This window comes from Drosophila simulans, chromosome 3L (genome assembly GCF_016746395.2).
Source record: "Drosophila simulans strain w501 chromosome 3L, Prin_Dsim_3.1, whole genome shotgun sequence".
NCBI classification, from domain to species: domain Eukaryota; kingdom Metazoa; phylum Arthropoda; class Insecta; order Diptera; family Drosophilidae; genus Drosophila; species Drosophila simulans.
The window spans coordinates 14107765-14130502 of record NC_052522.2 but is presented as its reverse complement, the minus strand read 5'-3'; the positions used below and the strand labels follow the sequence as shown (position 1 = coordinate 14130502).

Genomic DNA, 22738 nt, shown 5'->3' with positions numbered 1-22738 from the left:
CGGGTGTTGGCAAGTTATGATTGAATTCGAGCTGCTTTTGTGGCCATGGTTTGTCTGCCCGCTTACATGTGTAGTTGCTTCTAATGGGAAAAGTTTTATACCAACAAAATAGAGGTGAGAAGAATCGGGATTTTTCGAGAACTCTTAGAGGTGAATGGGTAACTTTATTTCGAAAAATGTGCTGGCTGTTGAAACCTGAAGCCTTGGCTTAATATTGTCGGAAATATACATCAGCAGAAACTTGTAAGGGTTGCTTGAAAAGTTATCCAAAATTATATGTTTGGAAATACACTTCAAATTTAAAAACAACTTTGTTATCACACATTCTATGAATTCAACCGCTTGACTAAAAGTTTTTATATCATCCTGACAAAGTTTTAAAAGTAACAACTTAGTAATCTAGCTTGCAAGAAAGATTTTTGCCATCACAATACACAATGTCGTCGAACAGCTCGGAGTCCCTGAACGAGATTAAGTCTCTTGTGGGAAAGATGATCTTCATGCAAGTCACCGAACATCTTTTCCTAAGGGCGCAGCAGTTGCTGGATTCTGAAGCCACCATAGAAGAACGTGTCCGCAGAATGGAGGTCCTTAACAACAACATGAAGTGGTTCAATTCCGAGCGTACACGCATCCTAGAGCAGTTGCAGCTGAAAATATCCGGTCAGATTTCGGTAGAGCATCTTAATGCGATGAACATGAGTGAGAATGTGTTTGAGCTGCGCGAGGGACTAGACGGACTCAGCCGTAGGATGGACAGTATGCAAGAGGACATTAAGTGCCCGATTTGCCTCTCACCCTGGTCTTCCAATGGCAGACATCGCGTGGTCTCTCTCCGATGTGGACACCTATTCGGGAATAGCTGCATCAGAACTGCCATCCGCAGATCCCATCGGTGCCCGATATGCAGGCGTAGGGCTCTACACGCTGATGTGCGCAGGATATTCAGTCGACGAATAATGCATTAACACTGGAAACCACTGCGTTCTAGTTCAATGTTTTTCATGTTTGGTTCTACAATATTTATACATTCAAAATGTTTCAATTACTTTTTTAACAAATAGCTTCGATAAAAAATCAAACAGCAAAAGCGATATTAGAAATGATCCAGAGTAAGGAAACGCCTTTCTATCAGAATGCTATTTAAGACTTGTTCATCTTACAGCTAGAATGAAATTATAGTATTTCCACAAATAAATAATAAATAGAAATTAAATTACAAAACGTTAAGTTTAGTTTTATGTCTTAGTGAAAAAAGTAAAAGCTCTTAATTTCCTTTTTAAATATGAACGAATTTAAATAAAAAAAAACTTAAATCAAGCCTTGGGGATACTTAATTCTCATCAGGCGTTGTGCTACGCAAATAACTTAAGTAATTGAAAAACCGCGAAAAGGTTGCTTTGGTCAACACCAGCAATTGCATAAACATTTTCCCAGTCAAATTAAAAACACTTCATATTTCAGTCTTTAACAATAAAATAAAGTTTTATTTTTGCATTTTCCGTTTGTGTTTGCCATTGAATGCTTCAATGATGTTCTGCATGTTTTTATTTGTTTTATACACTTATAATTGTTCGCTTGCCGCTGGGCATTCGCTATGTTACACCGACTATCGATAATTGCTATAATTAATATGCATTTCCATCAGCTTAAATGCTACACAAATCTGGCTTGGACATAATTTCACGTATTACTAGTGCCAATTTAAATTGAGGACTCAATTAAATGCGCAGAAAACAAATGCTCAACAGTTGGCAAACATCTTCCATTCGGTGATTTTTCATGTGTCTACAAATATTTAAATGGCAGTTTCAACTCTTATTTAGTTGGGGTGAAGGGAAAAATTTCCATAAAGTGGCAACAAAATTTTTGCGTGTTTTGTTTGTTTGTTCGCTTAAGTGCTATGACTACAACGTCATTTAAAAATTGAATTAAAAATTATTCCATTACGCGTTTAGAATTAATTAGTTCAACAAATATACAATTACAGTTAGAATTACAAATACAGTTAGAGTTATAGTTAAAATTATAATAATCATATTTGCAGTAAGTTTAGCACATGGAGGACATTTATTGCTACATAATACATTTATATAGTTTATGGTTTCCTTTTTGTTTATACATAGATGAAGCATAGATGTGAGCACCAAACTGCATGGTTATATGTACGGATTGTGTGCTCTATATGCATAATTATTATGTTTGGGTGGAAAATAATTTCTTCTGTGACTAATAAATGAAATCTGAAGCCTTGGCTTATAAAATCTACTGCAGAGCAGCCGGGGCTCACATCCATTTAATGCCTGACGTTCATACCGTTATCGTAATACTCTATTTATAGCTACATTCTCATTAATTGTAGGGCACATTTAAAGCTTTCAAAAAATCGGAACCTAACTTAAAACTTGCGTCAAAAATGAAATATCATAGGTGCTACAGGTTCGTATACCGCGATAGCAATGAAATCCTACAAAATACAACTCGACTTAGAGCTAGAGTCTCAACTTATACGCGTAGTTTTGGTTCAACAAGCTTGCTTTCGTATCAACTAATGTACTTTTAATTCAAACAATAGCCTAGGGTCAACTTTTGATTTTCTCTTTTCATGGATTTTCGGGGACATATGCAGATGATGAACTTTATACAAAGCCACTAAGAACTACGACTGCGTGTTATTTTTTTTGTTTTGGGCATAGGGAACGTCTATGTGCTAAACTCTAAGTAACTCTCGTTGGCCGCCTCCGGATCGGGAGTAAGGGGCGTGGACTTGGCCCCGCCCGCCGGACCCGTCTCATACTAGACGTACGCCTGCGCCCGGGTCCGGGGCTCCTTGCCCTGCAACCTCTCCACGAAGTTCCGCCAGCTGACCATCGTCTTGCTGGAATACAGCCAAACGCTGGAAGTGACCCCCACCAGCATGGAGCAAAGGTACTTGACCATAAAGATCTGAAAGATGGGGCGGGCTTCTGGAGATCCCGGCGCCCTGGCTGCCGGGCACGGGATTGAGAAGGGCTTGCAGATGTCCCTGTGCCATTGGATCATCCACTCGTCAAAGTTGTAGTACTCGTAGAACAAGCAGCCCAGTAATCCCACGGCGGGCAGGATGAAAAGTCCAGAGAAGAAACCTATTCGCAACATCAGGCGCTCCAGTTTGTCTGTCCTCTTTCCGTCCGTTTTCATGACTGTCCGGATTCGGAAAAGCGAAATAAATCCGGCCAGCAGGAATAGTGCTCCGATCGAAAGATAAATGCAGAGTGGAAGGATCAGGAAAGCGCCCAGGGAGTGCGTGTCCAGCTGACCCACGAAACAAACGCCAGAAAGGATGTCACCTGAAAGTTGGATAAAACGAAAAAATGTACTATAGTATTTAATGTATCTATATAAAAGTATCGTATTTTAGGTATTTTATTAAAAATTATTAATAGTGCACACTCTTTTATAAGTAAATATGAATTAGTCACTTATTCTAGCTTTCAAACAGTTTTTTACCTTTCCAGGCTTGCAAATGATGTCAGCCAAAGTGATAATTCATTATTTATTAAGACAACATGTAAACTCTCTTATTGGGACACTTCCAACGAAACCCATTGACCTTTTAAGCTAAACATTAATTAATGTCAACAATTGCGAGGGATATGAGTTGAAAATACCCGTTGATTGCCAAAGGGGGAAAAGCGGGAGATAAACAATGTTTAATTTTACCATTTCATGTACCTCTTTCGGGGTAAATATTTACTCAACGATAACCCCAAACAGCAGCGTCTGTGGGGCCACTCCACCCCTTTTTTAGTTCAAAGTCAATGCGCCGCTTTTTTAAACATTTTACGAGCGGTTAGGTTGCACCACCTCTTGCCACCAACCGATCTCCCCCGCTCATTAGCGTTATTTATAAACATGTTACAATATACCCAGCTCACACCTGCCCCCCGATTTCCGTACCCCAAATTAATCCATCATTCGTTCGGCGTGCCATATTTCCGCTCATAAATTATCGATTAGCCCCTCGTCAAAGCTTCTGCCTTTTCGCTCTTTTTCTCCTTATAGGTGACATGTTAATTTCGGTTTCCCTGTGAAAACTGGTCGCGCCTTTCCACGCTGCGGCGGCTGGGAAATTCGCCACGCTTCGTTGAGTTGAAAATGTTTTCAATTAAAGCGTCTCGCACTCTTGTTTTAATGTATTAGTAATCAACATTTTTTGAGATATGTTTTATATAGAAGTTTTTAAACTAATTAAAAACCCTTCACAAGTTGCAACCAATTTTTACATTTGTGGTTTTTACATTTTTTATTTAACTTTTCTAAGCGGATTCCGTGCCAAGTAATCGTTTTCCAAGCCCCAAACATTATAGCCCCGATATAATGGTACCGCCTATAGCATAAATCCCTAACCCATCGATGCTCTGACATTTATAGCCATTGAATTCGCATTCTCAACGCCAGATGGCGCCTTTACAAATCGCCAGCCTTTGAAGTTATCTACGAGTGGAAGCCTGAAATATAACTTTATACCATAAAAGTCATGTCATGCTGACAAACCAAGAGCCTGCCTTTGATAGAAAGAGAAAAAATAGCTAAATAGAACAAGAGAGGGATACTTGGGACTGGACCGGGCAAATTAAGCGAGTTGGAAACCGGGAAAACGCCGATAAACGAATACAATAAATAACAGCAGGCAGTCGGCAATATCCTCTGTGAAAAAGAATTTACGAAGAAGAATTCTTCGCCAGTGAAAATTTAACCAAATGAAATAAACGAGCTAATCCCACGTATACAACTATTGAATATAAATCACAATTCTGGGTCCGAATGTGAATCGGGATCATATCCCGAGCTCCGATACGAAATGCCACCTGCCGTTGGCTTCTTTCGATTTCCACCAACTCAATCGCAGTTCCAGTTTCCCTTCCGATATGGATCTTAATTTATATCTGAGCCTGAGAATGGTTTGCAATCCGAATGAAATAAAATCAAATGAAATGCACCAGCCAGGGAAACCGGACTTTCGGTCTCCGATCAAGTATTGATAAATGAAGAGCAGGGCCTATACACAGAACCAGTTCTATTCGTGTCCTTATTGCTAAAAGTATCACTGAGAGAAATTTCAGAGTTCCCAACAATCAATTAGTTACGTCTACTGATAAAAATCATGTTTTTGATATTTAAAAAAGCGAAATGTATGTCTTGACTTTTGCGTTATGATTTTAGTTCTGATTCCTTATCAAGTGCTCATGTCATTGTGTTGTTTTTTTTTCTGTCTGCACCTTTTGAAACCAGTTTTGTACTTTTTCACTTAATTCAGCTTCATTTTGGAAAATTGTGCGCGGCACAAGTTGCTGTGACAATTTCTGGGGTTCTGCAGTTGAGAGGCTGCCAGGAACTGAGAGATGCAGCAACATCGCAGCAGCAAGAGCAACATGCCAGTAGCAGCAGCAACAATGCATGTCAATTGTTTTGTATGGCATGAGGAATGCATGTTGCACTGAGAGAAACGGGTTCCTCCGGGGAAAAGACGGGATTGAGGTGACTTTTTCAGCTGTCAGCCAGTCTGTCAGGTGTTCTTCGCCCTCATCTCCTTTTCCTTCTCTTGATGAAGTGCATGCAGCAGAATTCCATTTTTAGCCAATACCCCATTGCATTTCATTATGAGAAGAAGCCGCATTTGTTGCCATTGTTCTGGTTGATAATACTATTTAGCTTTGGCAAGACAATAATCACAAAAGGTGTTAATATGTTGGCCCAAAACTGGAATTCAGACACCAACAATGTTATACCATTGTTCAAGTAAGATATTAGGCACTACTTCTTCAGTAGAAGACTGGACTGCTTTCAGACAGAGAGTGACTTTTTGTAGCTTTATTTTCTGGTCTGGGTGACAATTCCACACAATTGAAGTACTTGTCTTGATGGATTTACTTGAAATTCAACACATTGTGCAGCAAGCAAGGTTCAGCTCATGGGATACTATTGACTTTAAGAATAGTTGAATAGTCCTTTCAGATACATGAAAGCACTATTCAATTTGACGAAATCAATTGACATTAGAATATGAATTTTAAACATTTTTCCCGAAACTAATATTAATTCCACCCGACACATACAATTCACGATACAGATAACTGAGAAGCATTTGCATATTTTGCGCTTCTTCTCATCAGGTGCCCTCTTTCTGGTTTTCAGTTTCCGCAGCAAAGTCGATCTCATATGACATTTCACCTGCTCACCAGTTCCTGTCGCCGTCAGCCCCCGGAACTCCCTGAAAGGCACTATCTGCCTCATATCTATGTAAAACTCTTGTACACATGCTGATGATGAAACTGTCAACTGTCATTTAAAATTTTAATCGCATGTTCTGTCCGTCCCCCTGTGCCCGTTTGTGTGTCTCTTTTCCACACACAGTCGGCGATTATTGTCGCCAGCAGAAGACAGCAGAAACAACGAGAGCTGAAGATTTTTAATTACTATGGCACCACAGCCCCTTTTGCTCCCTTTAGCCCCTTTGGCCCCCATTGCACCGACTGACAGTTGCTTATCGCGGAGCTTTATAAAAATAATATGGGGAGACGGAGCAGGCGTCATTGGCTCTTTGCTTTCATTGCTTTTGCTCGGCTGCTCCATTTAGATAAATGACACATAAATTAAGCAATTTTCCTTTTATGCTACCCGCTACTCGGTTGCCAACTGCTCGGGCATGCTGGTAAACTCAAAAAGCAAAAATGCTTGATTATTCGTCAATGAAAGCCGAAGATTTATTAAAAAAATCATCTACTTGTGGAGTAATATCAAATGCAATTGGCTGTATTTTAAATATTTCTTATATATTTTTTATTATTTGGCAATGATACCCAAAGTGATACGCTATAGTCATTAGTAGTTATGCAGTTTTAGACATGTTCAATAGCCAATCAATTTGTATTTAAGTAACTTGCTAACTTATGAATTGATATTCTTTCACACATATATTTTATTCAGCATATTTCATAATGTACTGCAGGGTATTTTCTACACAATGTTGTGTTTCTTATTCACTTACTTCTTTCTCCTTTGTTCATGATAAAATAATTATAAAACAATTGTCGAGCTGTTATGTTGGTTCCCCTACTCTTCGTATATATGTGTATAGTCCACCCTCTTTAACCCCCCTTATGATCGTTCGTTGGCTATTTGCTTTTTGTTGGCGTTGACCCATCCGTCGATGGGTTTGTGGGCCTCCAGGGGTGTTGAAGGGGAAGGGAGGGCTAAAGCTGGGGCACATCTGTTTTAGTAACGAGAATTCTATCTCAATAAAAGTTTATTTGCTCTCTTAATGCGTTTTCTTTCATTATTTTATGGACAATGCTTCTCAAGTGTTAGATAAACATTTTGACAACAAAGTCATAAAATTGCAATGGGTAATAATGACCCCACTTTGTGGGGTTAAGGAAAAAGATGTCTGTTATGCAATTTGTACTTTTACAGTCGCGTTTAATTTGAACTTATATGGAGGTTTTTAAATAGTGGATATATACATGAATCATTATTTAAGAAATCGTTCACGTAATGGACATTTTGATTACATCTTAAACTCACTTAAATATTTCGGCGAAGTACAAGAATAAACCTTTGCCAAAAATATAAGTTCAACAACCTGTTGCACAACCGCTAAATTTAAGGAAAAAACTGTAACCAAGACGCAGAAAAACGAAAAAAAAAAACAACTAAAACCTGCGACACGCGACATTAAAAACGTGGCAGGCAATAAAAATTGAGGTCAACAGCAACGGCAGCTAATGAATAACAAAGAAAACGCTAACTGGCGGGTGGAAAAAAAAAAAAACAGCAAGGGGGAAAAAGAGTTGCCGTGTCGCATAATTTCGCATTGAAAATGTCAACAGCAAAACGTTGTTGTTGCAAAAACGTGGCATAGTGGAAGGGGGAGTCACTCTTATCAAGATGCGCAATTAAATATGGAAATGTGCAACGGAGAAGCGAAACATACAAAATGGAAAATGCAGAGTAAAAACAGCAAGAACATTAAATCCGCACACGCGACAAGTGTCATTAGCAACCCACTGCCCCTAAAAAAGGCACAAGTTATTATTTTTTTTTACAATTTCATGTCATTTGGTCACACATTTTATTTAGTAAAAGTTCATGAGGCAACCGCAGAGGTGGTGTTAAAAAAAAGGTGCACATTAAAAAAAGCAAAAAATATATAAATTTAAAATTTGCTGGATACTATCGCGAATTTTAAAATGTTGAAATCGGCTTGGAATAATTCTATATTTTAATAAATAGGTATTGAACAATTATTAAATTAATGAAACTATGAACAAAATATATTTTCAATTTAATTCATTTCGAATTTTCATAATATATTATTTCTTATGTGTACACATAACGTCTTCCTTGAGTTACATTAAGTGGTGTTGTTTTCTGTTTGGTGTCTCTCATTTATAGTTGCTGCAAATATTTGAAAGTTAAACATTGTACGGCTAGGGAGGGGTACTATAAATGTTTGTCCCAAAATTCGTTGGGAATTTATATAACGTGTCGACACCGGCGACACCATCAACAACTAAACCAGCAACAACAGCGACAATTAGGAACAACAACAGCTGGCGGCAACAACATTGGCCAAGGTTCAATTCGGTTCACACACTGAGACAAGGCAAACAATTTCAATTTGCATGTAGAGGAAGCCCCAAACACAAGTACTAACTCACACACACCAGCACAATTGGATGTCGAAAGTTCAAAGTTGTAAGCAAGTATGCTCAAAGTGGGGCGGAGCCTCCCAGAGTCGAAAGAAAATCTTTGTGGGATCAAAGTCAAAGGAAAAAATTCCTAATATGTATCTGTCAAAGTTTAATAATCAATAATTAAATAATAATATTATTAGGAATAATAATAAAATTTCAACAATTTGAATAAAGTCACCCTTATTTAGTTGAGTGTAAGCAGATTTAGTTATTAATTGACTAGTAGAATGGCTGCGTTATTGTGGTAACACTGTGGCTTTGAAGTGTTCTGAAGTGGACCAAGTTTTGCGCTAGGTTGTGCGGCATGCAACATATGGAATGTTGCTGATTGTTGAATGAACATGTTTTGTTAGTCGTGTTAAGAGAGGAAATTGTAGTGGTTCAAGTGGGGTAGAGCCTTATAATTGCATACAGAAATGCACCAGCATCCCTTCCACCTGCCATCATACGGATCTTTATCTTTTCAGCTGACAGTAAAAAAAGTACTTCTCCATTCGTTGTCCTCGGTTTTCCATTCTTCAAATTGCACTTCGAAGCAATAAAAGAAGAGATTTGCCTTTTGTTGGGACACCCTACTTTTAAACATAGATCTTGCCCTCCGCCCCAATGCACAAAGCTAATGAAATACGAATGGGTTTATGGACACAAGTGTATACAAATGACATAAAAATTAAATTAAAATCAAATTAGTTAAATGTTTTAGTTCAAAGTTTATGAAGTATAATATTCCCGCCAAAATTTATTCCCTGGCCATTTCCGGTACACATGGCGTATACTTATTTTAGTTCAGTGTGGACTCTGCACCTATACCTCGCTCATTCGCACTGACAGCGCTTTTCAGCGCCGTAAGCACACTGACACCCAATCTCACACTCGCGTCATATCATCCCATTCGTTTTGTGTTTCAGCATTCCTTTATTTCGTTTTTCTCTTTTGCGTCATATTTAAATGAAAGCGAGCAGGTTAGGAAAAAAAGAAGAGCTGCTGGAGCGATAGAAAGGGGAGACAAAGCTTAGATAGAGACAGATAGAGGTAACCGCAGGCAGTGAGCTTGGGGCATATGCTTGACATTAAGTGCGGCGCCCCCTGTCGGCGAGCACTCGCATTCTCATAATGCGCTGAAGGTGGCAAAGTAATTAGTGAGCAGCCGAAAGAGCTCTACTTTCCCATCCCTTCTAGCTTAGCCCTTCTTTCTCCAGTCTTTTCCAGTAATTGTGGACGTGGTCATGCACTTGCTGTACACATTAAACAAAATCGTACAAGTTTTTAATTTTTTCAGTATTTGAAAATTCTAAAGTGTCAATCGTACACTGTTAAAAATGAATACGCTTTTGTGAACTGCGTGGAGTGCTTCCTAAGTTTAAATTTTTACAACATTAAGCAGGCTATAAAAGTTTGATTCTTAAATTATAAAATTGGACCTTAAAAATTATATACCAAAGTTTTAATAAAGTGTTAAAAATTCTTTCTTTGTGTGCATTTTTTTAGGGGTTAAGCACAGTTTTTCATTCCCCCTTCAGCAGAAGAGTGTCCCCTTTAACAGCCCCCTTAACATTTTCCTGGCGCACGTGCTGCGGAAATGAGTTTTGTGTATTTCACTTTCCATTTTCCGCGTCTTCTTCCACTCCGTGCTACCTGGGCAATAAAAAAGGATTAAAATTTATGAAATTACTTCGGTTTTTGGTATTTGTGGTTGGTCGAGAGGGGAAATAGAATTGGAACGTGCTTGTGGGTTAACTTTGGGTTAAGCTCAAGAATGTGTGATCCATAAATAAGGGTGTGGCTTAAAGAAGTGGGGGTCATATGACATAAATCGTGATATATGGTGAGTTCTTTTATCAAGTTCCAGATATGCTAGGTAACAGAAATGCTCTTCATCTTTTTTACTTAAAACAAATTTTGAGGTGACTCCACAAAAACTTTCAAAAATATATATACAATAAAATCATTTAGATATTTGATAAGCAAATGCACAGCGGAAGTAACGAGAAAACCAAAATCTCTGTTTTTAATTGGAAAGCTAGTGAGACCGGAAACTGATATCCAAATCCTTTATTTGCAGATTGTTGTCCCTGAAATAACTCCTAAATATCCTTTTATTTTCTCCACCTTCTGCAGATTTATTTTCTTAACTCTACTTGGCATTTTAATTTTTAGCTTTCCATTTTCCGGACAAGAAAACAGGGCAAAATAAATCTCCTCGCTCGTTTTCTTATTACTGGCCCACGTTCGCGTGCGGTTCCTGCGGCTGACCCATAAAACCCTTTTCCGCATCCTTAACCCGCTGGCCCCTAAGCCAAACTTAACCCTTTCGTGCCGACTGTCGCGTGCTGGCTGTGAGCTTCAGCTCAATTATCCAGCGACACGACCACGCATAAAAAATCAGGCAGCGCAAAGAGCAGCAGAAAAATGTTCATTAGGGGAAATTCCATTTAACGAAATTGTTTTGGGCTCGAGTTTACTCTGTTGGCGGTACAAACACTTGGCTCCCTCGTTCAACTTGAGTGCTAAAAATGTTAAATGTGATTTTTAAGGTGATGCTGTAGAGAGGAGATTGTAACGATTATTGTTAGGGCGAGAAAATCGTACAGCTAAGGCAGTAGGAAATGCATGCAGATTTGTCGGTTAACTTGGATAAGTACTGGCACATTTTCTAGCAACATAAAACATTTTAATTTAATAATATCATTTATTAAACATATATAAGCTACATATTAGTAGAAATAAAAAACCTCTTGCCTTAATCAGATTTTCCCCTTAAACTCTATACCAAGCGGCCACAAAGTAGGCGGGTCACAAAAAGAGGACCTAAAGCCGGCAACATATCTCCGGAGAAAAGCTTTCTTTTAGCCACAGCAGTCAACACCAGCGGTGTTGAGACCCACGAGGAACCAACCAACCAACCCATCGAGGTAAGCGGTGTCTTCCGCTTTTCACAGCCCACTCCGCTTGGAAAACAGTTGGGAAACTTTCCGGGAGTTTTCCCCAAGAGTTTTGCTTACATTTGCCGCCACATCCTGAGCGCAGGTCTTAGAACAAAAGGCGCCGAAATTCCCGAAGTGCGGAAAGAAAAGCGCAACGCAGGGCAGGTCCAAAGAAAAATATCAAGTATTATATAATATGTATTAACACGGGCAAGAGACGCATATGGAAAATAAATTAGAAAAGTTCCAGTTTGCTCTCGCCTCTCACAAAAGCGCAGACAAAACTTTTGCCCATCCACACAGAAAATCTCTATAGGAAATTTATTAATATTTTATCAGGGCTCCGAAGAACAAGGGCTCTTGTATACATTCAATTAAAAGTTGCTTGGGCAACATTTGTTTACCATTTAGTGTCCAAAAAAAACGAAGGGGAAATCAAAGTTTATGAAGGCGTCAGATGCGTAAACATAAATAGAAATAAATTCAAATCAAAACAAGTAACGTTGAAAGGTCAAAGCCCAAACCACCAATTTGTTTTCTGCTTCCTGACTGAACAAAAACATTGTATGGCTCCTGCATTTGTAATGAGACTTTTTCACTGGTTAAAAAAAGGTTTTGGGTATCAATGCAGTATATTTGTTTTGGCCGGAAGGCCACAACTCTGATTGATAGCAAACAAATTTGGGGGGTTAGACCTATTCTTGTTTTTTTGGTTTCTTCTTTTGCATTGGTTTCTAATCCTATTTTGTGGATCTTGAAATTAAGGAAAATTAACGAGCACAATAAATCTATATCTTTTAATTTATATCCCATAGCACAAGTGTATTATATATAAACCATAACTCTTTTCTATGCAAACATACTTAATAACTTGGCTATTAGATTAAACAATTAAATCTCTCTTTAAGCAATATATTACCATTATGACTATCATACATAAAAAGTTTTATTTCCCGTTTTCAATTATTCGGAAAATTTGTAGCTTGCATTATTGCCCATTTAAAACTCGTCCACACTGCAATTTGCTGCTCTTTTTCTTGTTGTTAGGGCCTTCTCACCCTTGAGTCTGGAGGGATGCGCAGCACAAATTATTAAGAAACATTCTAGCAAACTGCAGGCAAAGTTGGCAACAAAAGGCAGCCCGCTTAATTATACACACCATTAATAACTAAAACCAATTTGTATGCTCTGCAAGGGCAAAGTGGTAAATGGGTTGCGCAGGGGGTGGGGAGAGAGGATGTGCTCCTAGAACTGAAGCTCATGAACCACCAACTGCACCCAGTCGCCGCCACCCACACACATGCAATGCATGCCGTATAGACCATAAATCAACGCACAAAGGAACAATAACAAAGAGTGGGGAAGCAAGCAGCGACACATGAAGAAGATGCACTGAGGGCGAAGCAGTGCGGCCAAGCAGTGCAGGATAAGAGAAAGAAGAAGCACCGCAACAAGTGAATGCAATTTGTACTGCGGGACTTCCCCTGAATGGATGACAAAGGGAGGAAGAAGAGGCACTGCACTGCACAAAAAATTAAGCAGCAAAGATTGTTTGTAAATTTAGCTTAAGGTAGATCGCATATATTATTTTATTAGTAAATTGAAACTGTTTAAGAAATTGCATACCTTCCTATTGCTGAGAAACAAATTAAATATAAATATATTAAAATTAAATTCTGCCAGAAGGATATTGTATGAATCTAAAACAACGAATTTTCGTTTTCAAATGCCTTTCAGTGTAATAGTTAAAAGCGGCAGCATCAGCAAGTACAATAACTGCCAAACAACAATAACCGAGAAAAAACCCGTGTTGCAAATAAGCAATATTGATGGGTGAAACGCCCGCCAGGGGGCGCCAAGACAATGCCAAGGCGGTTGTGGGGCAAAAACGGGTGAAAGGAAGCCAAAAGTCGGGCCAAAAAGGCAAGAAAATGCAAAATGTGCAACTAACGCGGTAGTAGCTGGCACACACACACACACACACCAAGACTAAGACAAAGGTAAACAAAGTTCCAACAATGGATGGTGGGGAATCCTCCCAAATTCTAAGCAGCTTTTGTCGTAACTATAAACCGCTCCGCAGGGCAAAAAGTTTCTCTTCTTGACCGCCCACAGCCCTCCGAAAATCTCCTTGCTAGTTTAGGTCGTCCTCTTTTCTTTTTTATGTGATTTTATAGTATTTTCGGGTTTTCCGTTTCTTGTTTTCCATTGCGGCATCATTATAGGGTAGCATTCCAAAACTGGACAGCACAAAAGCGGAAAATCCCGGAAAAAGAAAGGAAAATTGTGGGGGAAATCGCTCTAGTCGGGCAGCTGAGCTCATTAAGTTCAAGTGAAGCCGGGCTCAAGCGGAGCTAGCTCCCTCTCTCTCGCACTGTGCTTCCGTCTCTGTCGCACCCGGTGCTCCTGAAATGTTTTGAGGATTTCCTTTTCGCCTTCACGCTTTTGTGAGTTGTTCCTGTAACGTGTAATTAACATCTGAAGTGTTTGTTGTTCTGCTTTGTCTGAATGGTGAAAACTGGGCTGGCGGAAAGGGGAAGGCACAAAGAGGAAATTGTTGCCATTTGAAGGAGTTTTGAGTACCGGGGGAGACGCTTTTCCTTTGACAGGCTTTCGAGGGGCTCCATGTTTGCAGTTCGCCACTTTAGCTTAGAAGCATTAGTTTTGAAATTAAAGTTTTAAGGCTGAGCCCCAATCAACAATTTGAGTTGAAGTTTTGTTTTTTTCATTATGATTTATTTAAATACTCAAGAATAAAATCAAAATTTAAATATTCGTTTGACTCTCTCCAACATTTATAATTCCCCTCACATTGCACGACCATCTCGGGCCAACTGCATTTAGTCTATTTCAAACTATTCTGTGAACTATCAAAATGCACTTAACACAATTGGCAGACTCAAAAGTTCAAAGCTGTAAAACTAACTGAGGGACTTAGTGCCCATTCCCTGACACATTTACAACTTTCACCCTACTTTTCTAGTTAACTATTACCAACAGGTGCTGTTCCTCTTCCGTTTTGTCGATAGTTTGACACAAAAGTTTTCGGCTCATTTGCGTAAAAGTTATTAAAAGGAAGAAAAGGGAAAAGTCGGAATTGAAAAGCTCTCGTGAGATATACACTTAATTACAAGGCGTGGCATCTTGATAATCAGATAAAAATGTTCTTACATTTTAGGAATAACAATTAATTCGCTTTATATTAAGTATTTAAAAAAAAAAAAATAAAATATTCTATTCACATTAATATTCATATTGTAATTACATTCAGAAACTTTTTTAGGTTTTCTCCCAGTGCGCTTAAGTTGATTATGCAATTTGTCTCGCTGTCAAAAGACGACTTTAGCCCGCATTGATGAGAGAGATAGTCGCTGTGTCACCGACCTGCCACGCCTTCTACGGCCCTCACATCCTCTTATGTTGGCTTCCCGATTGGCAAATGATTAATAATCGAAATGTCAACGCTGTCCCTCCGTTTGTCTGTCAGTTAGAAAGTCAGTTGACAGTTTAATCAATTTGTGTGTTTCGACTTTTCCAGCTGAAATCTCCATGCGGGTACAAAATTAACTTAAGTGGCAGACAGAGCGGCTGAAAAGCAGGATAAATACATAGAAAATTTATATAAAATGTTGACCAAACAAACAGTTTTGAAAAGTTTACCCAGCAAACAATGGGAATTGTCGGGCATTGTTAGTTTGGCGAGATGAGCAAATCGCACAAAGGCATTCGACATAAGGAAGAGTATAACAGCTGTGCAGGGTCTGGAGATATATCCCACATAAGCTCCGTCCCCGAAAAACCCCTCTATTAGCTTTGTTTTCTCAACAAACAAACGACGAAAGACGGCGGGTGGCAAAGAAAATAAACAAAAATTATGACAAACCAAAGCGAAGCGAAGGAAGGAAAAAATAATAAAAATGCTCAAGAAAAATAGCAAACCGGAGTTGAAAAGCCTCGTATTTATATTTGTGAGTGCACAGCAACATTTTATCTTCAACGGGTGTTTTCAAGATATATAATACCGAAATGGAAGTGTGCAAACTAAAGTACCTATCACTTATAAAGGGGTAAGAAAGAAATGTCTTATTATATTTCGATTCGGTGATCTAGTAATTGCATAAGAGCAACTTTAAAATATTACTATTTTTTTACGTGTCTTTGGGCTTCCAGTGGGTGGGCAACTGCTAATAAACCGGCCCCTGTATGAGGGGACAAAAAATGGAGGGGAAAAAGTCAGCCCTCTGCATGCATTAGACATAAAAATTCCAAGACATAAAGCCAACTAACATGTAACCAGGTTAAGACCGAGGGTGACAAGGGAACTGAGCATTAAGCACATAAATATGAGGACTTAATGTCTGTCGGGGCAGGGTTTTGATATGGGGAACTCGGGGGTGTTATTTTGTGTTGGCGTATGTGCCAAACGATAGCTTTCGAATTTTAAGCATTTTACAGACTTATTAAAAAACGTGCACAACTGTCTTAACAAGCCGCTAAAGCAAATGCTAACAAGAAATATAAATTTTTATTTAATTAGGATTCCTTAATGGCTTCTGATTTTTATTTAGAAAAACAACAGTTTAGTAGGCATATGCCAAATATTTTGCAACATTTCCAAGGATAGAAGAAGCCAACATTTTCTTTCCATTGTTATTCATACAGATGTTCCATAATGTTGCATTTAACTGCTATAGACAGCTTTTCACCTGTAGGAAGTCGGTGTTCGTCCAGATCAGGAAACCACCCAATACTAAGCCCAAAGACAACAAATTTTCCCATTGCCTGCTGTTATACACACTGTTATACATCGCCCATCAGCGTCCAGTGCAGATGCTACTTGAGTTTCCCACCTCCGAGCCTCAGATCTCTCCACCCATCTTACTAGCTGATGACGTTGTCCTTGCATGCAAATTTCTCGGACTGCTGCTGTTTCCACGACCCTGCCTTCGAGCCCTCTTCCCCAATCAAGCCGTAATGCCCTTCTATGGAGAAGTTATGACCCCTACCTGACTACTGGCAAACATACGTTTATGACTGCATACCTGTGGTCAAGACACTAGTGCTCGCATATTTTTTCTAGACCCTCCTAATTAATTACAATCGCCTGTTTTATATGTTACTCTAATGATATTAAATTTCATGTCGCAGATCGCAAGGTTACGATATTTAATATAATAATATTTACAATATTTTTTCTTGGACCTGGGTATTTAATATCTTAACTAAGAAATATTTCTGGAACGAACTGGAAATCTTTGGACTTTTTCGTGAGCTTATACTTTTTGCCCCCTGCTGTTAGCCTGTTTGTCGAGGGACATCTTTGCATTCGTGAGACGCCCCCTCATCAATGCCCCGAACTCTCCGAAAAATGTTACGTTTTGGCAGGCGGAAGCTGACAGTTTTGCTGGGTTTACGGGGGGTCCGGGAGGAGGTGTTCACAGAAGGGGACAAACAGGACCGGAGTGCACACATGTAAAATGGCCAGCCCTGACTAAACATTCACATCAGACCCAGAGTCGCAGGCAGAGTCAGACACATATGGCCAAAACGGTATGGGGAAAAAAGCACAGACAATAGATACAAGAGCTGGCTGGCTGAGGGGCAGGAGGGAACGCGTGGAGGAGCTACATATATCGGGCGATTTCGGGGGGTTTTACGGGGTATAACTCAGTGAACAGCCGTTGACCATTGCCTGACATTTGAGCCATGTTGTCAACGTTCGTACGATTGTTGCTGCAGAAGTTGTTTGCTGTTGTTGCTTGCATCCATTATGGCTATTTGCTACTAACCCTGTGTTCCCCCAACCGCCTTCCTATTCCCCTTTAGCCCACCATATGTTTGCTTTTTGCCAGTTTTGTCTCGTTTCATTGGAAATTTTGTTGGCTCTTGTTTGAAGCTTATGTGGACATCTCTTTCTCACCCCCAAAAATCTTCTTCAACGTTTTACCTCTTCCTTTGCCCCTCCCTTTGATAGCAACTCATCATGAAAACAATTTAGCATATGCCTGGCTCACTTAGTTGTCTGTAATAAGCTACTACTCAGCAAGTAGTTCCCTCTTTTTCCACGGCTCTAGTGCCATCTCTTTCCACTACCGTGAAGTACATCAAGTATGAGCAAAAATAGCAACAGCAGCTGGCTTGTTTGTTTTATCTTTCCACAAAATTAGTTACAGACGACAACGACGACATCGCAAAACACTGTCCACTGCGAATGTCGTCCGTCATCTTCAAACAGCTGTCACCGAGTACCTCTCTTTCTAGCCCCCATCTCTCTCACTCTTTCTGGCTGATTGGTGCTCTATATGGCTATGGCCTAATGGCCAACCTAATAAGTGCCCAAACATACTCGACTTGGCCATGTTTTGGCCATTTCCCATGTGCCTCATTGGCAAATTATCAACTTGACCACACAAAAGCGGAGAAAGGAAGATATTTGCGGTCTGCGAATGACATCCACGTCGGTTTGTTCGCCTGATGGAACGGAAATTAACCGATAGATTGCTTAGCTAACCTCGGCGGTCTTTAATTTTTTAATTAATTGCTTGCCACGATAGTCCAACCAAATGGGAAATAGAGCGCGAAATTAAATGGAAAGAGAAACTACAGGGGGAAAAATGGATAAATCAAAAATTTGTATATTTAAAAGGAAATTAAATTTTCCGTTGCTTGGGGAAAATATAATATCGTGAAAGGATCCTCCGAAAACATAGAATTCGGTAATTTTGTATGATTTCACTTGTAAATAAAGAAATTTTGAAATTAAAGCACCAGAAGATGCCTGGCCATTAAAATTCCTAAGTTATTTACAACTTTTATTGGTCATCACTAAAGTAAAAGAACTTTAAAGTGATTTTTTTAACGTCTGTGCCTGCTTTTTTTTATGTCTGCGTCAGCGAAAGGCGGTTGCAAATTAATTGTTGCCTCATCGCTGCACGTTGCTTAAAATAATAGTTATAAGTGGCGGCTAGTCTGCGGTTCCACCGCCCTCCTTTCCACCGATTTTTTCCCCAGCGACAGAGTCTCGAATGAAAAGCCATAAAAAGTGCCCCAGCCAGACGACACTTCTCTTCGAAAAGGGGAAGTGAAAAAAAAAGGGAAGACGAAGGCTGAGATATCCTATAACAATGGCAGGAGACTGCGCTGGCCAGGAAGCCTCTGCAGTGGCAATAATTGTCATCATCATCATCTTCATCTTCTGGTCAGTGGCAAGTGGGCGGCTCTCTTCCACATCCCCAGTCCACGTTACAGATCCAACTGCAAGACGACAATCAAAGTCCATGACAGAACCGCAGGAAAGAAAAGCAAAGTAAACTGAAAGCAAGTTAACCAGCGACATTTTTGAGATGCCGCAACGAAGGCAAAAGCCTCCAAGAACAAGCAACTAAATGGCAAATCGCTGGGACTTGCAGTGGGCTAAGTAAAACCGGGAGAGGCGCAAAAAGAATGACCAAACATGGGTAAAAGTGCCGGCCAGGGGCGGAGGCATCGGGATTCGGGGGCTCTGTGTTCGCGTTAAGTGGAATGCGATTGACAATAGTTGTAGAACAGCTTTAGTAACAGCTTGTAATACTATTTGTATATCAGTGTTGCATAAGAGATTGTTAAATACCTGAGTCCTAATACCCTGTTAGGTGAACCCTTGACTATCAGTGAGCTAAGTACGATAACTTGATTCATTATTGGATTTTTATCGTATTTCCCTTTTGCAGCAGTAATGCTTTAACTACGCCCTTGTCTTAGCTCCCCACTGGACTGCGCCCACAGTTTTCTAGTTGTCCAGTCCTCGGCGGTGTGTTGTGGGCAATCAAAGCAATTGCAGAGCCCCAACTCAACGCGAATCCCATCTGATTCCCAATCCCATCCCGATTCAGATCCCAATTGCAAGTGTCGCTGGCAGAGAAGCAGAATAAAGCAACTGATGCGATGAGATGACAACGGCAGAAGCTAAACCAGCTCAAGATGGATTTCGGGGAGGTGGACGGGGCAAAAATAATGAGCAGTGTAACCCTTTTGGTCCAGCTAAGAGGCGGCAAAAGGAAAATTAATTAAGGCAAGGGGCCGAGCGATTGAGGCGTCGCACTCAACGTTGTCCACGCTGACACCGAAAAAAATAAGGTCACATTGGTAAACGTGATTTCATTTAAATTTTCCCAAAGCTTCTAGTATCTATTTGTAAACATTTAAACTTAATAGAGGTCTAAAATGATACTCTTCTGGTATCAATATTCAATCAGTTTTCTATCAGTACTATCTAGTTTCTCATATTTTTGTAAGAATGGAGATTTTTCTTCGCCTGCACTCAGAACTGGAAGTCCAAGTTGATGGCGTCGTCGGGTGGGTTGTTTGATTTCTGCACGACCTTCGTATGCGGCTATCGCGAGCCTCACATCTCGGACTCTTTCAATCTCAGGCCTAATAAATCTTCAGCTCAATCTTGGTCCACGCCTTATACTTCGGAATTGAGGGCCATGCCATGAAGTGGCTTCTGTTCTACTCTAATTTTTATGCATGACAAGGCCCACAAAAGTCTTTTGACCAAAATGTTTGGCCCACCTCAGCCCCTCCATATCCTTGGTCATCGGCGTTTTAAGTCTCCTGCTCTCCACGTTTTGTTGAATTTTTCATGCGTTGCTCTTTGCAGACCGCCTCCTTTTGGGGCGGGAGAGTTTTCATTAAAATTTGATTAAAAATAAATTATTGGTTATTAAAAATGATTAGTTTTGGCCAGAACTTCCTCCGTTGGGAAAATTGTTAAAGGAATGGGTAGGGGACTTGGCTCTCCTTTAAATTCAGACAAAAGCAATAATGAAACTGTTAATGTGCTTGCAAAATTAATGAAGCGCTGCGGAAGTTGGCAGCAAGTTGAGCAAGATAAGCGAGGGGCGATTGATGCCATCCAGGAGAAGATTTTCCAGAGCCATTCCTCGGAGTCCTTTGGTAAATCAACAAAGGTCCTCTGGGAGGGTGGGGATAATTGAAAATTATTTGGACCCTAATGTTGTGGACAAGAAAGGTCGGCTTAATTATGCATAACTTTAAAATTTGATTAAAAGATTGTTGCTTCTTACGGGCAAGGATTTTCAGAGTATTTTCAAGAATCTCGAGAAAATATTGCGAAAAATTAATAAAATTTTAAACTTAAGAGTTTCATGAATACACTTGTAATGTATTTATGAAATCGTTTTAAAATATGTGTAAAGGAATTAATACCTACTACTTTTCAAAATTAAAAGCGTATTTCAATGACAATAAAAACCTCGTTTATCTTTATATAACACTTTAACAACCTCGAGTTAAGTGACAATTGCAAAATGCAGTTAATCAGCAAGCTTTTCCCGTTGTCAGGTGGGCCGGTTTACCTTTTGACAGGTTGACAGGTGGGCCAAAGTGAGCGTATAACAGTTACGGCTCCCTGACCACTTCGCCATCTTGGCCACGTCAAAAGCCAAACTCAAAAGCCAGCGCCGAATTGCACTTGAAATGGCCGCGTCAAAATGTCGCTCACAAAAACAGGAGGGAGATGGCTACAGCGGGATAACTGCATCCCGGCGAACGAGTGAGAGGGACAAGTGATAGACAACTGCAGATGCAGATGGAAAGATGGCAGCCCTGCAGATAAAGATACTAACTTTTATCACTGAGGGAAATATGGGCATACATACTGAGTTGGTCAATATAACATTCATAAAATGACGTAATAAAGACGGTTTATATTCGAATTACTTTTGATTTGATTACATTAAAAATTCAACAAGGGTGTTCACACTCTGACTTATCGCCGGATGGGTACTTATGATTTCAGTGCATTTTGCTATGGAAAAATGGCTCAGTAGATCGGAACAGAGCAAACAAATGGAGTAAGCCAAGCCTGGGATTGGGCAATTTTTCACACACCAAAAAAAAATTGAAGAAAACACGAAATCGGGAAAATAAGGAAAGCGGCGAAACTTTGTACGCGCAGCGTTGTACAACGATTTGTTATCTCGGCATTTGTATCTAAGCGTTGCAGTTAACGGTACTCAGACACACTCAGACGCAGCCACGCACCAACTACAAGTTGTTTTAGCAGTTTTTGCAAGTGCTGCCAAAACATATTGGGGCAGAAAAACACTTTGCCAAAAAGGCAAAACGATGTCATGCACATATTTTTAACTGCAGTGGAAAACTTATCTAAATTTGCAAATCAACAGTGTTTCGAAGAATCCGACAGATGACTTCCCGGCTGTACACCGAACCGGATCTTATAACGGGATCCAACCTAAGGATCCTGCCATATCATAACCCTACACATGTTTAACATGCACAGTATCAGTGTGAAAGGGAGACAATCAAGGGCCCTCAACTCTCATGCATCTGGCCATTAAAAATGATTTATATGCGGCAGCGCAAAAAATGAATCGTATGCATATATATCCCGTATTCATAAGCCGAGTTTAGTTTGTGCTGCTGCTTTATTGATGTTAATTTATGTATGTTTCACTTGGCTTTCTTGCCACGCATGTCTTTTGAGCTCTCGAGAGCTGCAAAGTTGATTTACAGCTGCAGTTTGGGTTGGGTTGAAGTTGGGATTGGATTCGGATTCGTAATGGGTTGGGTTAGTCCCGGGTCTACGGAGTCTAGAGTCTAGAGTCCACAGTCTAGGTGGGTAGTCGCTTAATTGGTCGCCACCTAGCCACATGTTGCGCCATCTATGTATGCCGTGGAGTTTCGATTTCAGTTTTGGCCCGGTAATGCGAGACGCACTTTCAAAGCACACAAAAACAAATGCAACAAAATATTTATGATTTATTTGAATAGGCGTCTTAATGGACGGCTTTGCATCGGCAATAAATGGCCTATTGATAAAGTTGTGTGAATTATTTTCCATAATTTGGCTGCACAACGGCATCTAATGTTAATGTTTTTCTGTTCCACTTCTTAATCATGATTTTTTAAAGTTCAATTTGAAATTTATTGCTTTAAATCACATATGAAGTCGAATCTTATAAGAAACTACTATTTTTGGCATCTAATGGATACATTATCATGATTGATTCTAAGAATGCCATTCTTTCTAATAAATGGCTTAAAATATAC

General features: G+C 39.7%; 2 protein-coding genes across 2 annotated transcripts in view; one reads left to right on the top strand and one right to left on the bottom strand.

Moving 5' to 3' along the window:
* The first annotated feature begins 289 nt into the window (after positions 1–289).
* Positions 290–1224, top strand: LOC27206228 (putative RING-H2 finger protein ATL21A). Its single transcript, XM_016169566.3, has one exon. It carries the CDS (start codon positions 438–440, stop codon positions 966–968), a length of 531 nt encoding a protein of 176 aa, XP_016031846.1. The 5' UTR covers positions 290–437; the 3' UTR covers positions 969–1224.
* A 234-nt stretch (positions 1225–1458) lies between these two features.
* Positions 1459–22738, bottom strand: part of LOC6738031 (frizzled) — an 88673-nt gene continuing 67393 nt past the window's right edge. Inside the window, exon 5 of the mRNA XM_016171478.2 lies at positions 1459–3329. Within this exon, the coding sequence (XP_016031844.2) occupies positions 2797–3329 (533 nt within the window). The 3' untranslated portion in view covers positions 1459–2796. The remainder of the gene's footprint in view (positions 3330–22738) is intronic.